At 48.5% G+C, this 15,394-nt stretch overlaps 1 protein-coding gene across 2 annotated transcripts in view; it reads right to left on the reverse strand.

The window, feature by feature from the left end:
- Nucleotides 1-1,105: 1,105 nt before the first annotated feature.
- Nucleotides 1,106-15,394, reverse strand: part of HEATR9 (HEAT repeat containing 9) — a 94,391-nt gene continuing 80,102 nt past the window's right edge. For both annotated transcript variants that reach the window (XM_029600614.1, XM_029600613.1), the window contains 4 exons: nucleotides 9,470-9,521; nucleotides 2,555-2,641; nucleotides 2,330-2,421; nucleotides 1,106-1,858 (listed from right to left, as the gene is read on the reverse strand). In XM_029600614.1, coding sequence (XP_029456474.1) covers nucleotides 1,774-1,858; nucleotides 2,330-2,421; nucleotides 2,555-2,641; nucleotides 9,470-9,521 — 316 coding nt within the window. In that variant the 3' untranslated portion in view covers nucleotides 1,106-1,773. The remainder of the gene's footprint in view (nucleotides 1,859-2,329; nucleotides 2,422-2,554; nucleotides 2,642-9,469; nucleotides 9,522-15,394) is intronic.

Here is a 15,394-nt window from a genome sequence, read left to right on the forward strand (position 1 = left end):
GTGACTGAGGTGAGGTGTTAGGCCTGTTCTGATCCAAGAGTCATCATGGAAATCGGTCCCTAGGACTTTAGCATCCTCTACCTGGTTTGAGTGGTTTTTCCTGGGATTATGACAACTCAGGCATTGATTGGGCCTGGTAATAGGCCTCCGCAACTTCTAGCACCATTTCCAGAGTAAGGTTCAGGTGTTAGCATACCTGCTACCGCAAAGGCCATTCTAACCTATCTAGGAACTGTTCCAACAAAACTGCCTTGACTACTTCAACCCTGGTCTTCCCTTCTCAACATAACCACTTTCAACCAACATCCTTAAGTTTGTAGAAAAGACTCCTGGGGCTTTCCTGTTTGGAGAACTCCCCACTGAAATTGTTATTGGCAGACTTCTGGGGTAAGTTCTGTGTTCTCTAGTACAGCTGCTTTAACTTCCGTGTATGTGGCCCTTCCTTCTGGGTTGGCGGCTTGAAAGGCAGCTTGACTACTACTTATAAGTTACCAAGATAGATAGTCCATGTATCTTCTGGCCAACCTGCCAGTTGAGCTGTTCTTTCAAAGTTCCTTAAAAGGCAATTTGGGTTTTCTCCTTGGGCCATTTTAAGTATCACTGGTGACAAGAGAGGCGGCTGGGTTATGGTAGCTTGCACTGCTTGTGCTATCTGAGTTAGTGACTTTTGCTGCTATATGACTTGTTCTTGCAGCACCTGCCATTGGCCAGTTTGATTCTGCACCCTAGTCTGCAGTTGTTGATGCCCTACAGTGAGGATCTATAGCATTTACTCCATGTCTCTGCTTCCCAACTGCATACTCAAGCAGAGAAACTTTGTGGCTCTTCCGGAGAAGGAGAGGAGAAAAAGAAAAAAAGCCCTCAGACTGTCCCACCCTTACTGACTTAATAGACCCTACCTGCACAAGCGGGGCTATCCCCATTAGCCCCAGGATTAAAAACAGAAAAGGATTCCATTTTTTTCTCTGCTGTGGTTGTGGGTTTTTCTCTGTGCTTCATGCTTAGACTAGTATACATCCCACTGCTGCCACCATAACTGGTAACTTGGGAGTAACCATGGTTTAGGAAGCAGCCAGGAGGACAAAGGTACAGAACTCCGGCTGGCTCCTCATACAACGTTTATTTACACAAAAAGAAAGAAAAAAACATCTAAGAAGAAAGGCTGTTTACCTTAGCAGTCCTCGAAGCAGTCAAAACATCAGACATAAGTATTTTAGCATACTTTGGCTTCCTGCCTTCACCTTGGGGCTTTCTCAACTCTTTTGGGCCCTGTCTTCTTATCCCTGGTTGAATGGAACCTCCCTGGAACCAGAATCCTTTGCTAGGCTGGTTCTTAATGAGGACTGGGGCAGATAGCTGTAGCCAGTCCTTTAAGGTATTCTGGAGAAGCTTCCTGTATACTCCCTCATGGGGTTCTTTAATAAATTACATTATTGTAGCCAGAACTGCAGATCCCAGCAGTAGATATCCAGCAGTCCAGGTCTTTCCAAACTTGTCCTGGTGATCCCACAGCCAGCCGGGTTTTCAGGCCTCCCACACTAAATATACATGAGATCAACGTGCATATACTGGATACCAATGTCTACAAATTAATCTCATTCATATTCAGTGTGGATAGCCTGAAAACCCAGCAGGCTGTGGGGTCACCAGGACAGGTTTGGGAAGCCCTGCAGCAGTACATAGCATCTAACATTCCTGCATTTAACAATTCAGTCATAACATCTAAGCTTACAAGGAACAGGCAAAAGACACCTATCAGAGTCTTTTAGTGGGTCACAAACCAGAATCAGAACCACCTTCATAGAGATTCTTGGGGCTGGCGATTCTCTGAAGATTCTGTAAGGCTTTCGTAGCTTCACTGAATAACACAAGATTAAATGAGATAAAGTGTTAGGATGCTGAGGACATTCAATACACTGGAATAGTGCAGCAATAGTGCAAAGGAATCACAGTCTTTTTCAGATAGCGTCTCTGATGTTAAATCACTTTCTGATGTCTTTCTATAGAGTTCAACTTTGTGGGGTATGTCCATGTTCTTTGCCCAGATGACCAAAGTCCTCCATCTTGCTTCTTGACCTGGATGCCCTGGTCATAGTTTTGTTTCTCATGTCCTAAGGACACTGGAGTCTTTACCTGCACAGACCTTATGTCTTTCAACAAACAAGGACTCCCTTTGTCCCTCCCTGACCTCAGTCCCATCTCTCCTCCCCTGAAGGCCAGAGCCCTATCCCTTGTCCTGAAGAATCCTCTTCTACTACTATTCTACCACTATTATTTACCATTTCTGATAAATACTACTAGACATAGGCAGACAACCCTCACTCCTTACCTAGCCAGAGGCTCTTCTCCTTTCTCTTTGAACTTAAGTTTCCTCAGTATATATGGGTCCTTCAGTCTAAGCAGGCAAATCAACCGGATGATCTAAGTTCAGGCATTATGAAGGAGAAGTTAAGCATACATATGAGTTATTCTGCCAGCTAAAGATTAATAGCAAATAAGAAACCGATTCAGAGCCCCCCTCCCCCACCTCCCGTGGTTATAGAATTATAGTTACTTGAATGCGGACTTCTTTACTCTGGTCCATGTCCAGCATTTCTACCAGGTGGCGCAGTACGAGGCGATTGCGAATGCCAAGAACACCCTGATAACATTAAGACTGAAGTTAGAGAGGGATTAGAAGCAGACTATTTGTTTTGGGGTTTGTTTGTTTTTTTTGGCTAATTTATTGGTTATGTGTGTTTTTTAATGTTTAATATATTTATGTATATTTGCTTTTGTTTGTTTTTATTTTTTTTATTGTTCACCACCTTGATGATATTAATGGAATTGTGCTATACAAAGTCAATAAATAATACCAATAATGTCAATAACTGAGAAAGCACAAGGAACTAATGGGTTTGCTAAAGGAAAATTGATTCTTACCTGCTAATTTTCGTTCCTGTAGTACCACGGATCAGCCCAGACTGCTGGGTTATGCCTCCCTTCCAGCAGATGGAGACAGAGAAAAACTTGAAGGGCACTCCTGTAAGTACAGTGTGCCACCTGCAACCCCCTTCAGTATAAACAGTATCAAAGCAGAAATAGAACTGGTAACAGGAATCCAAAATTTAAATGGTTAAACCAAATGTAAGAAAATCAACTATGCACAATAATCGGAGCACATGCAAAATCTTCATCCTGCTATATAGCATGACAATAAAAGAAAAAAACTCTCGAGCAGATCCAAAACTGGGCGGGCGTCTGGGTTGATCTGTGGTACTACAGGAACGAAAATTAGCAGGCAAGAACCAATTTTCCTTTCCCTGTAAGTACTCGGATCAGCCCAGACTGCTGGGATGTACCCAAGCCGTCTTACATGGGGTAGGACGTGGAAAGCTCCGCTCGAAGCACACTGCTACCAAAACTCTCAGAATCTGGAGCCCCAACATCCAAGCGGTAATGCCGAGCAAAGGTATGCAAAGATTTCCAAGTCGCCACCCTACAGATTTCCTGGGAGGAAATCAACTGACTTTCTGCCCATGACACAGCCTGAGAACGAAGCGAATGAGCCTCTAGACCGTCTGGAACCGCTTGCCCATGAAATAGGTATGCTGAAGCAATAGTCTCCTTCAACCACCGGGCAATAGTAGCTTTGGAAGCTTTCTGCCCTTTCTTGGGAACGTTCCACAAGACAAAAAGATGATCCAACAGGCGAAAATTGTTAGTGACCTCCAAGTATTGCAGCAGTGTTCGCCTGACATCCAAACGCTTCAGTTCATGTGTATGCGGAGAATTTTGATCCAAATCCGGAAAAGCAGGCAACTCAATGGACTGGTTCACGTGAAAAGCCGATACAACCTTAGGAAGAAAGGATGGCACTGTTCTAAGAGAAACGCCAGAATCAGAAAACCTAAGAAAAGGTTCGCGACAAGAGAGAGCCTGAATCTCAGAAACTCTCCGAGCCGAGCAGATAGCCACCAAAAACACCGCTTTGAGTGTAAGGTCCTTTAGAGTAACACATTTGAGCGGTTCAAAAGGAGGTTCACACAGCACCGAGGACCAAATTCAAACTCCAAGATGGACAAACAGCCCGATGTGGCAAATTCAAGTGCTTAGCACCTCGCAGGAAACGTACCACATCTGGATGAGCTGCTATGGAAGCTCCGTCCACCTTCCCTCGCAAACAGCCTAACGCCGCCACTTGAATCCTTAGATAAATGAAAGCTAGCCCCTTCGCCAAACCCTCTTGCAAGAAGGCTAGAATGTGGGCTATCGAGGCCTGCCTAGGGGAAACTTTCGACCTACTACACCAAGAGTCAAAAACTTTCCAGACTCGAACATATGTAAAAGAGGTGGAAGTTTTGCGAGCCTGCAAAAGAGTGGAAATCACCGAATCCGGATACCCCTTCTTTCTCAACTGCTGCCTCTCATAAGCCAAGCAGCTAGACAAAAGCGATCCACCTGGTTGAAAAATACTGGACCCTGCTGCAGGAGATTTGGAAGATGACCCAGACGGAGCGGGCTGTCCACTGCAAGGTTGAGTACATCCGCGAACCACGGTCTCAGTGGCCACCAGCACCACCGTCTCCAGATGGGCCTCTATTCTTCTCACGACCTTGCCTACCAGAGGCCAAGGAGGGAATGCGTAGAGCAGAATGTCGCAAGGCCACGGAAGGACAAGAGCATCCACTCCTTCGGCCCCTTGCTCCCTTCTGTGACTGAAGAAGTGTGGTGCCTTGGCAATCCCCTGAGTCGCCAGTAAATCCAAATGGGGAATCCGCCACCGATGAGTGATCAACCCGAATGCCTCGTCGGACATCTCCCACTCTCCAGGATCCAATCTCTGACGGATCAGAAAATCGGCTTGAATGTTGTCGACCCCGGCTATGTGAGAAGCCGTTATCCTGAGCAGATGTATCTCCGCCCAGGCCATGATCTCGTCCACTTCCATAGCCAAGGGATGGCTCTTTGTTCCTTCTTGCCCTGAACTCTCACCGACCGATGATGAACCAGAGGCAGGAACTTCTGCAAGGCCAACCGTACCGCCCTTGTCTCCAGACGATTGATGGATCATTGCACCTCCTGCTGCGTCCATTGGCCTTGCGCCGCCTGAGACCTACAAACTGCCCCCCAACCAGAAAGGTTGGCATCTGTTGTCACAATGACCCACTGAGGGACTTCCAGATCCATTCCCCGAGACAAGTGTTCGGAAATCACCCAGCAAGCTAGACTGGACCTGGTGGCTCCTGGAGCGGTAAGGGAACCTGAAACTCCTCCAATTTGGGATCCCACCGTGAGAGCAAAGCCCTGGGACCAACTCCAGAGTAGATGCTATAGAACCAAGCACTTGCAAGTAGTCCCACGCCTTGGGAACTGGTAGAGACAATAGCCGCCGAACCTGAGAAATGAGCTTGTTTATCCGTTCCTGCATAAGGAAGACTTTCCCGATCCGCGTATCGAACCTAGCTCTCAAAAAATCCAGGACCTGGGCAGGGGACAACTGGCTCTTGGCCGAATTGATTATCCACCCCAGTGATTGAAGAGTCTGCACCACCTTGGCAACCGAGGCCTCGCATAGCTCCTCTGACTTCGCTCGAATGAGCCAATTGTCCACGTAGGGATGGACCAGGATCCCCTCTCGTCGGAGAGCCACAGCCACGACCATCACCTTGGTAAAGGTGCGCGGGGCGGTAGCCAGACTGAAGGGAAGGGCCTGAAATTGGTAATGCTTGCCAAGGATCATGAACCGGAGATACCGCTGATGGTCCTCCCAAATTGCAATATGCAGGTACGCTTCCGTCAAAGTGAGTGACACCAGAAATTCTGCGCTTCTGACGGAAGCGATTACGGAACGTAGTTTCTCCATACGAAAACAGGGCATGTGGAGGGTTCTGTTGACCTTCTTTAGATCCAAATCGGACGGAAGGAGCCCTCCTTCTTTGGAACCAGAAAATAAATCGAATATCTGCAGGTCCATACTTCGTCCGAAGGAACTGGGATCACTGCTCCTAGGTCTATCAACCAATGAAGTGTCGGAGACACTTGGCGCCTTTTCTCCAGGGACCTGCAGGGGGATACCAGGAACAGATCGCGCAAGGGTCGATCAAATTCTAAGGTGTAGCCGTGTTCTATAATCCAGTGGTCTGACGTGATTTTGACCCACTCCTCGTAAAAAAGGGACAGCTGTCCCCCGACGACCGGAACAGGGGAGTGGGTTGGCACTATCTCATTGGGATGATTTGGCTCCTGTGGCACCCGGGGTACCACCGTCGTGGACGGATCTACGGCTGTGAAAGGAATGGGACCAAGTCTGAGATCTCCCGGACATCTGCCTTTGGATAAAAAGCACCGGCTTAGACTGGCGAAAACGGCGCTGACCTCAAAAACACAAACGGGAGAAACCAAAACTCCTAGAAGCTTTTGGCCTATCCTCCGGGAGCTTGTACACCTTATTCTCCCCAATGACTTAATGAGCTGCTCCAAATCATCCCCAAAAAGGAATTTCCCCCAAAATGGAAACGCCCCTAGCTGTGATTTGGAGGAAACATTGGCCGACCAATTACGGAGCCATAAAAGCCTGCGAGCCGACACCGTTGAAGCCATAGTACGCGAAGACATTCGCAGAAGATCATACAAGGCATCCACCCCATATGCCACCACTGCTTTCAGATGATCAGCCTGTTCTGCCTCCTCTAGGGAAATATCCCTGGCACTCAGTAGCTGCTGTACCCACCAGAGACTCGCACGCTGCATCAAACTACTGCATACAGCCACTCGAACCCCAAGAGCCGACACTTCAAAGATACGTTTGCAAAGAACCTCAAGCTTACAATCCTGGGGGACCTTAAGGGCAGCCTCCCCAACCACAGGAATAGTCATATGCTTCGTGACTGCGGATACGGCCGCATCAATCTTAGGAACCTTAAGGAGATCGAGAGAGTTCTCCGGCAGCGGGTACAATTTGTCCATAGCGCGGCCCACGCGAAGGCTAGCTTCTGGAGCATCCCACTTCCGAAACATCAGCTGAAGTAGCATAGGATGAAACGAAAAAGTCCTAGCCGGGGAACGAAGACCAGACAACACCGGATCCACCGTGTCCTGATCCTGAGGCACTTGACCGGCTGGTATACCTAACTCTGCGAGCACATGCGGAATCATGGGCTCCAATTCATCCCTTCTAAAAAGCCTAAGGACCCAAGGATCATACTCTTCCACCTCCGCCACACGCTCAGACTCTTCATCTACGTCTGCCTGAAGAAGATCCCCCAGCACAACAGTCCCCTGGTTCACGGAACCGGATCCTTCCCAGACCACCCGAATTTGGGAAACCTCTGGAGGATCCGGCCTAGGTACCTTCATGGGAGGAGAGGACCTAGCCCTAGGCTGAGTTGGAGGAAGCTCCGGATCCCCCATGGGCATAAGACTAGCTAAATATGCCTTATGCATCAGCAACACAAAATCAGCGGAAAATGGTGGCTGGTCCTTTAAATTTTCCCACGAGGGGATTCCAAATGAGCTGGGGGGGTGGGTGGGAAAGAAGTCATGAGGAGACCCGGAGCATAAATCATGTGGAAAAAGCTGAGGGAGATCCCCTCCCTCTGCTGAGCTAACTGCATTGGCATCCACAGCCCCCAAAATGGCTGCTGTTCCCGCGATCCGCGGGAGCATGGCAGGCCGAGCGCCACGAGGCATGATCTGGTTTCCCGCACCTAGGGACCGATCTGCCTGCTTCCCCCTTCCTCCTGCCGCTGAAGCTGACAGACCCTTGTTCCCAGGAAGACAGCGGGAGCAGAGGTTGTCTCGAGAGAGCCGGGTCGCCGGTTCCCCGCAGGCACAACACGCTGAAGCGCGCAGCATTGCCGTGGTCTGAGGGAGGGGACAGGGCTTAAACAAAAAACTGGAGCCCGGGAGGCCAGAGGAAAGCAGCGCCAATAACTTTTTTTTTTTAAATCTGAAAAACCGACGCACTGGCCTCACCAGAGCACAACCCGCGGTTGTCTCTGGGCCAGGGGGGGGGGATTTACCACCGGTAAATCCCCCCCCCCCAGTCACTCACCGGCAGTTTCTGTTCCTGGGTCACGGGAGCGAAAAGGAGCTCCCCGGCCGGCCTACTACCGAGGAGAAAATGAAACGTCTCTTTGGGAGGCCGGGCTGTTTGTTGTTTTTTTTTTTAACTTTGTTTTAGCCAACAAATAAGGATTCATGAACCAACTATGGTTTGTTTGGGTTTTTTATTCAATCAAGCAACCAGGACTGCAGGTTCAGCCACCTTCATCTGCTGGAGAGAGAAATACTGAAGGGGGCTGCAGGTGGCACACCGTACTTATAGGGGTGCCCTTCAAGTTTTTCTCTGTCTCCATCTGCTAGAAGGGAGGCATAACCCAGCAGTCTAGGCTGATCCGGGTACATACAGGGAAAAATTCATTATTTAAGTTCACAAATAATTAATGCCCTATATATTAATCGATGGGTGATCTATAATGGGTGGAGGTGAGACTTAGTGGCCCATTCAGTCCATTATATGGTAACCTCATGTTTATATTAGGTTGCTACAATCCAAAAAGATAGATACTGCTGAAGTATGAAAACTACTTATATTATATCTAACCATAAAAACAGTGGTTTGACTGCCACATGATCCTTCCTTATGGAGAAATACATGCTGTACCCATTTCACACCGACATGATCACTCAGCATCACATGATCAAATGGATCATGTGACAGTAGGTATTCATGTGACACTATATGACCCTGCTCTGGCAGTACAGGCGGGAACACACACTTTAATGGTGGAATGTATTTAATCCTGAAGAAGTCCCATGATGGAACCAAAATGGCTTTTTTTTAAATTTTGGATTATTGATAACAAATATCTAAGTGTTTTTCAGTCTCCAAGTTTCTAGCCCTTTGCTTTGCTTCCATAATATTCAGATGATTTTAGTTTACTGCTACTGCTGTGAGAACTTGCTTTGTGTGTGCTTCTTTTCGTCTGGTGTGCCACCGGATGTCCATATTAAGGTTGCAGTGACACCGTTACAGGACTGAGGCCCTGCAGGGAAAGGAAGCATGATCTGTCATTGTATTTGCAGTAGGGTTATATGAAAATTACAGAAGATGCAAAGAAATTGCAAAAGTGTATGCCTTTTTTTTTTTTGTAGAGATGGGAGTTTTGGTCCAACCTTTCTGTATGTCAAGAGGACAGAATGAGAATCCATAGACAGAAAGAATGGGACCTGGTAGATCTGGACGCTCACATGCACAGCAAATTTCACTCATTTGCATGACATCTATAAAAAGCTGCCAAGGGAGCAGGAAGAGAGGACGGTAGCTGTGGAACACATCCAGCATTTTAGGTTTCGACAATAAAATCATCTGATTCTCGATCAAACCGTCAGATCTATTCTGTCTACTCCCCCCACCCCTTCCAAAATAAAACCTGAACTTCCCAAGCATAGGTATGGTCGTGATCCTGCAGGGAGTATTACTTACTAGTGAGAGTACAGCTTGAATCCGGGACACCTCACTCTCCTCCTTCAACTGCCTGAGAAGAGGAGGGGCAGAGACACCAATATTAACAATTTCTTATTTATTTAAAATAATTACCTGCAATTAAACCAGAAAACAAATATATAATGCGGCACAAATATTAAAAGAAGGGGGTCTGGCCTGTTCTGCCTCAATTGGTGAGACCCTCTTTATTTCCATACAATGTATTAGGGAAGCCCCTCCTTCTGCAGCATATCAGTGAACAAGGGAAGAGATCCTGTTGGCATGATGTGTGAACAGCAATAACTATAAATACTCCCTACAACTGTAATCACAAAACATACTTCTTAAAGGCACCATCACACACACACAATACTAAACCACAGCAGAGAAACATTCCTTCAAGCTACAGTCACAGGAGTACTTTCCTAAACCAAAGACAAAAACACTCCTTAAATATGGGCAAACAAACCATCCTTAAAGGCACAGTTACTGGTAGCTGTCTGTGCAACCAAACCAGTGTGACCTATGCTGGGTACTTTTGTCTACCTGGAGTCAGCTGATTCTGTGGGTAATGCATTCAGACCTTGTGTAAAGCCAAGCGAGTGAGAGGGTGAGGCAGATTGGGGGGCGGGGGAAGAGGAGGATGATCATGGGGGTCACTGAATGGTTCATTCAACCTTGCAGGAATCGTCCCTTCCTACTCCAGAACTAGGAGAGGGACACGAGGAAGTGGAAAAAGCAGAGTTGCTTACTTGTAACAGTTGTTCTCACAGGACAGCAGGATGTTAGTCCTCACATATGGGTGACATCACAGGATGGAGCCCAATCACAGAACACTTTTGTCAAAGTTTCTAGAACTTTGACTGGCCCCTACTGGGCTTGCCCAGCATAGCACTAACCCTGCATCCAGCAGGGTTCCCCCTTTAGTCTCGTCTTAAAGTAAAAAGTAAGTGCGAAAAATAAAAATGTAAGCGAACCCAACTCCGCGGGATGGCCAGGTGCCTGGACTGATCCAGGTACATACAGGGAACACCTGTTACAGGTAAGCAACTCTGCTTTCTCACAGGACAAGCAGGATGGTACTCCTCACATATGGGTGAGTAGCGAGGATGCCCGAGCAATACACCAAATGCACCCAAAGACGTGCAACAGGCACAACAACAGGGGTGGAATTTGGTAAGGAGGGCATCCTGAAACCCTGGACGGGTTGGTGGAAGGATGTTGGGTAGTTAAACTGAAAACAAATTGCGAAGAAAAGACTGGCTAAAGATGGAATCTCGTCTGCTAGCCTTATCTAAGCAATAATGGGCTGCGAAGGTATGGAGAGAACTCCAGGTAGCAGCCTTACAAATATCAGCAAGCGGCACCGACCGGAGGTGCACCACTGATGTCGCCATGGCCCTGATAGAGTGTGCGTTCACACGGTCTTGCAGCGGAATGCCTGCTTACTGGTAGCAAAAAGAGATACAGTCTGCTAACCTGGAGGAGAGGGTCTGCTTTCCCACAGGATTTTATAATTTGATGGTGTCGAAAGAAACAAACAATTGAGTGGATTTCCTGTGGGCCGACGTGCAGTGTAGACAGAAGGCTAGGGCACGTTTGCAGTCCAGGGATTGCAGAGCCTGTTCTCCTGGGTTTGAATGGGGCCTGGGAAAAAAGGTAGGTAGGATGATGGATTGATTAATATGAAATTCCGATACTACCTTTGGTAAAAACGTAGGGTGAGTGCGGAGCACTATCCTATCATGCAGAATTTTAGTGTAAGGCAGGTAGGTAACTAAAGCCTGCAATTCACTAACTCTGCGAGCGGAGGTAATAGCGAGAAGAAAAACTACTTTCCAGGTGAGATAACAGAGATCACAAGAGTGGAGAGGCTCAAATGGAGGTTTCATGAGCCGCCCCAAAACTACGTTAAGGTCCCAAGCAGGGGTCGGAGGGCGCAGTGGAGGTTTTAAGTGGAGCAAGCCTCTCATGAAGCGTGTTACTAAGGGTTGTATTGAAATAGACACCCTTATGAAACGCGGCTACCGCGCTGACATGCACCCTGATGGAGGAAGTTTTCAGGCCCGACTCCGACAGGTGTCAGAGATAGTCCAGAAACTTCACCGTGGAACAGGTGAAAGGGTCTATGGACATGGAAGTGCACCAAACTGTAAACCTCTTCCATTTAGAATGATAAGACCTTCTTGTGGAAGGCTTTCGTGAAGCTACCAGGACTTGGGACACCGACTCTGAAAGGTTAAGAGGTTGGAGTATTAACCTTTCAACATCCAAGCAGTCAGAGATAGGGCCTGGAAGTTGGGGTGGCGAAGGCATCCGTCGTTCTGAGTTATCAGAAATGGATCCTTTGCAGAGGAATGTGCTGGCACACTGAGAGGTCCTGGAGGATTGGGAACCACACCTGGCATGGCCAGTGAGGGGCTATAAGAATCATGATGCCCTTGTCCCTCTGTAACTTCACGAGAGTCTTCGATATGAGTGGAAGTGGAGGGTACGCGTAGAGGAGACCGCTGGCCCACGAGAGGGTGAAAGCGTCCCTCGGTTGCGAGTGGTGGCTGCGAGTTAGAGAGCAGAAGTTTTCTACTTTGCAGTTGTGGACTGACGCAAAGAGGTCTATGTGAGGGTAACCTCAACGTTGGAATATTGTGTCCGCTACCGAGGGGTTGAGAGACCACTCGTGTGGATGAAACATGTGACTCAACTTGTCCGCCAACACGTTGTCCACGCCCGGCAAGTAGGAGGCTGTGAGGTACATCGAGTGGGAAAGGGCCCACGCCCATATCTGTGCAGCTTCCTGAAAGGGCCCACACCCATATCTGTGCAGCTTCCTGGGTAGGAGCCCATTCCCCCTTGCTTGTTGATGTACCACATCACCACCTGATTGCCAGTTTGAATCAGGATGATTTTGTTCGAAAGGCAATCCTGAAAAACCTTGAGGGCAAATCTGATTGCCCGAAGCTCCAGGAAATTTATCTGGTGTTTGGCTTCCTCTGGAGACCAGATTCCCTGGGACTGTAGGTTGCCGACATGAGCACCCCACCCTAGGTTGGAGGCGTCTGTCGTCAAGGTAATTTGAGGATCTGGAGCCTGAAATGGAAGGCCTTGAAGTAGATTGGAGTGTTTGTCTACCAGGTGAGCGACAGGCGGAGCTGTGTGGTAATGTGAACAATGTTGGACATTGGCTGACAAGTTGAACCCACTGGGATTTTAAGATCCACTGCATTACTCTCATGGCTAGGCGGGCCATCGGAGTGACATGCACCACGAACGCCAAGTTACCCAGCAGTATGAGGAAGTGACGAGCAGTTGAAGATTCTCAAGTCTGCAAATGATGCGCCAGAGAGGCCAGGGTGAAAGCACGATCCTGAGGGAGGAAGGCTTTCGCCTGTATAGTGTTTAGGTCGGCCCCTATAAAGGATAGGGTTTGAGATAGAACTATCTTGGATTTGGGATAATTGATTAGAAACCCTAGGGAGATCAGGGTATGGAGAGTGAGACGCAAGGATGCCAATGTGACTTGTTGAGTCGGAGCCCTTATCAACCAATCATCGAGATAAGGGTAGACATGGACACCCTGACTCCTGAGGAAGACTGCGACCACCATGAGGCACTTGATAAAGACTCGTGGAGTGGACGCTAGGCCAAATGGTAGTACACGGTACTGGAAGTGGCGAGGGCTGACCAGGAATTGCAAGAATTTGCGATGAGATTGAATAATTGAGATGTTGTTTATGCATCTTGGAGATCCAAAAAGCACAGCCAATCCCCTCTTTGTAGAAGAAGAAGTAGAGAGCCCAAGGTCACCATCCTGAACTTCTCCCTTTGTAGACATTTGTTTAGGGCGCGCATGTCCAGGATTGGATGAACCGCCACCTGACTTTTTTGGGATGAGGAAATACCAGGAATAGAATCCCTGCCCCTGTTGGGAGAGGGGTACTGGTTCTATTGCCCGGGACTGGAAGAGGGTTGAGACCTCCTGTTCTAGAAGGGGAGAGTGGTCGGACGATCCCCACGTCAGCTGAGGTGGGGAGTCCGCTGGCACAATCAGGAAATTGAGATGGTAACCTTGAGTGACTACCGCAAGCACCCACTGATCAGTGGTGACTGTGTGCCAGATGTTGGTGAAGTGGCACAATCGTCCACTGACCGGTACAGATGGAAGAGGAGGTTGGCATGTGCTCTCCAGGAAGGAGTCAAAACCCTGATGCTGGTTCCAGCTGAGGAGCTAGCTGGGACTTCTGAGGTCGGGATTGTCTGGACTGACCTTTTTGATAAGGCTTGGAAGGGCGACCTCGGGAAGCTAGAGGATAATACCTTCTTGACTTGTAGGCCGGCCGCTTAAGAGTCTCGCCTGAATGTTCTCTTGGAGGTGGACGAGAAATCAGCAGGCACTGAAGACAATTGACGCAGCGTTTCATGGTGGTCCTTTAGCTGCACCACAGTCTCCTGGATCTTGTCTCCGAAGAGATTATTACCAGCACAGGGCAGGTCAGCTAACCTGTCTTGTACCTCTGGTCTTAGGTCAGAGGATTTCAACCAGGCCCACCTTCTTGCACTAATCCCTGCTGCGGACACCCTAGAGGCAGTGTCAAATATGTCGTACGCAGCGCGGGCCTCATGCTTGCCCGCATCCAGGCCTTTTTGAGCCAGAGCATTTAGGTCATCCTGGAACTGGTCAGGTAAAGATTCAGAGAAATCCTGGATCTTCTTAAAAAGGTTTCTGTGATACTGGGTCATGTATAACTGGTTAGAAGCAATGCGAGATATAAGCACTGAGCCATGAAAGACCCGTATGCCAAAAGCATCCAGGGATTTTTGCTCCTTCCCTGGAGGTATGGAGGAATGAGGTTTGGAACGCCGTGCCTTTTTCTGGGCTGATTCCACAACCACATAGTGATGATCCAGTTGAGATCTTTGAAAACCAGGAGCTGACTGTACAAGATAGGTAGCATCTGTCTTAAGGCTGACAGGCGGAACAGAACCTGGGTGCTCCCAGTTCCTCTTTAGAAGATCAATTAGGATTTCATGAATAGGAATAGACATGATTTCCTTAGGAGCATCAAGAAAACTGGAGTACTTCCAGTGCCTTGAATCCTCTTCTGTCTGAAGCTGAAATGGAATTGTCTCAGACATTTCTTTAATGAAGTTAATAAAAGACAGATCCTCTGGAGGAGAATGCCTTCTCTCTTCAGGGGGAGAGGGCTCTGAGGGCAGATCATCTGTGTCCTTGGAAGAATCATATGTCCAAGGATCATAAGGTTGAACACCAGCTCCCTGAGGATCTTCAGAAGGAAGAAATGGCATTATTCCCGAAGGCCCAGGCCTGGGCATTGAAGGCATCGGAAGAGGCATCGATGGCATCGATGGAGGCACCGAAGGCATTGATGGTGGCACCGAAGAAACCAGCGACATCGATGGATGAGACGGTGGCAGAATTCCAGATGGCAGTATGGGCATCGGTGTTTCTTCACCGTCCGATGACAAAGGTATTAGCATCGAAGTAAGAGGGCATACCGGTGTCCTTGGTTCCAGCGGTGGAAAGGCACTGATCAACACATCGAGTTTACCCAATAGCGGTGCGAGCGCTGTGGGAATCAGATCGGTGACCAGCTCGGGCACCGGTACCAGCATCGATGGAGGCTGGAATCCTTGCAGTGCCTTACCGATGGCCTCTTGGATCATCCGATCCAATTCCTCATGGAAGCCTGGGATGTGTAACCCCGGTTCCGGAGTAGGAGGCAATAGAGGCATAGCCGGAGGGTCCACCCGTAAAAGTGGAATTGCGGCTCCCTGCACCGATGAAGGTGGGGTACGCCTTGGTGACCCAGTCACAGAGGAGGATGGGGCCTTCTCTGGACAGGATTTCTTTGTCGGTGGCTCTGTCGACACTGATGCCAAGGGCTTGCTTGGATCAGCGGTCTGAGC

This window comes from Rhinatrema bivittatum, chromosome 4 (assembly GCF_901001135.1).
Source record: "Rhinatrema bivittatum chromosome 4, aRhiBiv1.1, whole genome shotgun sequence".
NCBI lineage: Eukaryota > Metazoa > Chordata > Amphibia > Gymnophiona > Rhinatrematidae > Rhinatrema > Rhinatrema bivittatum.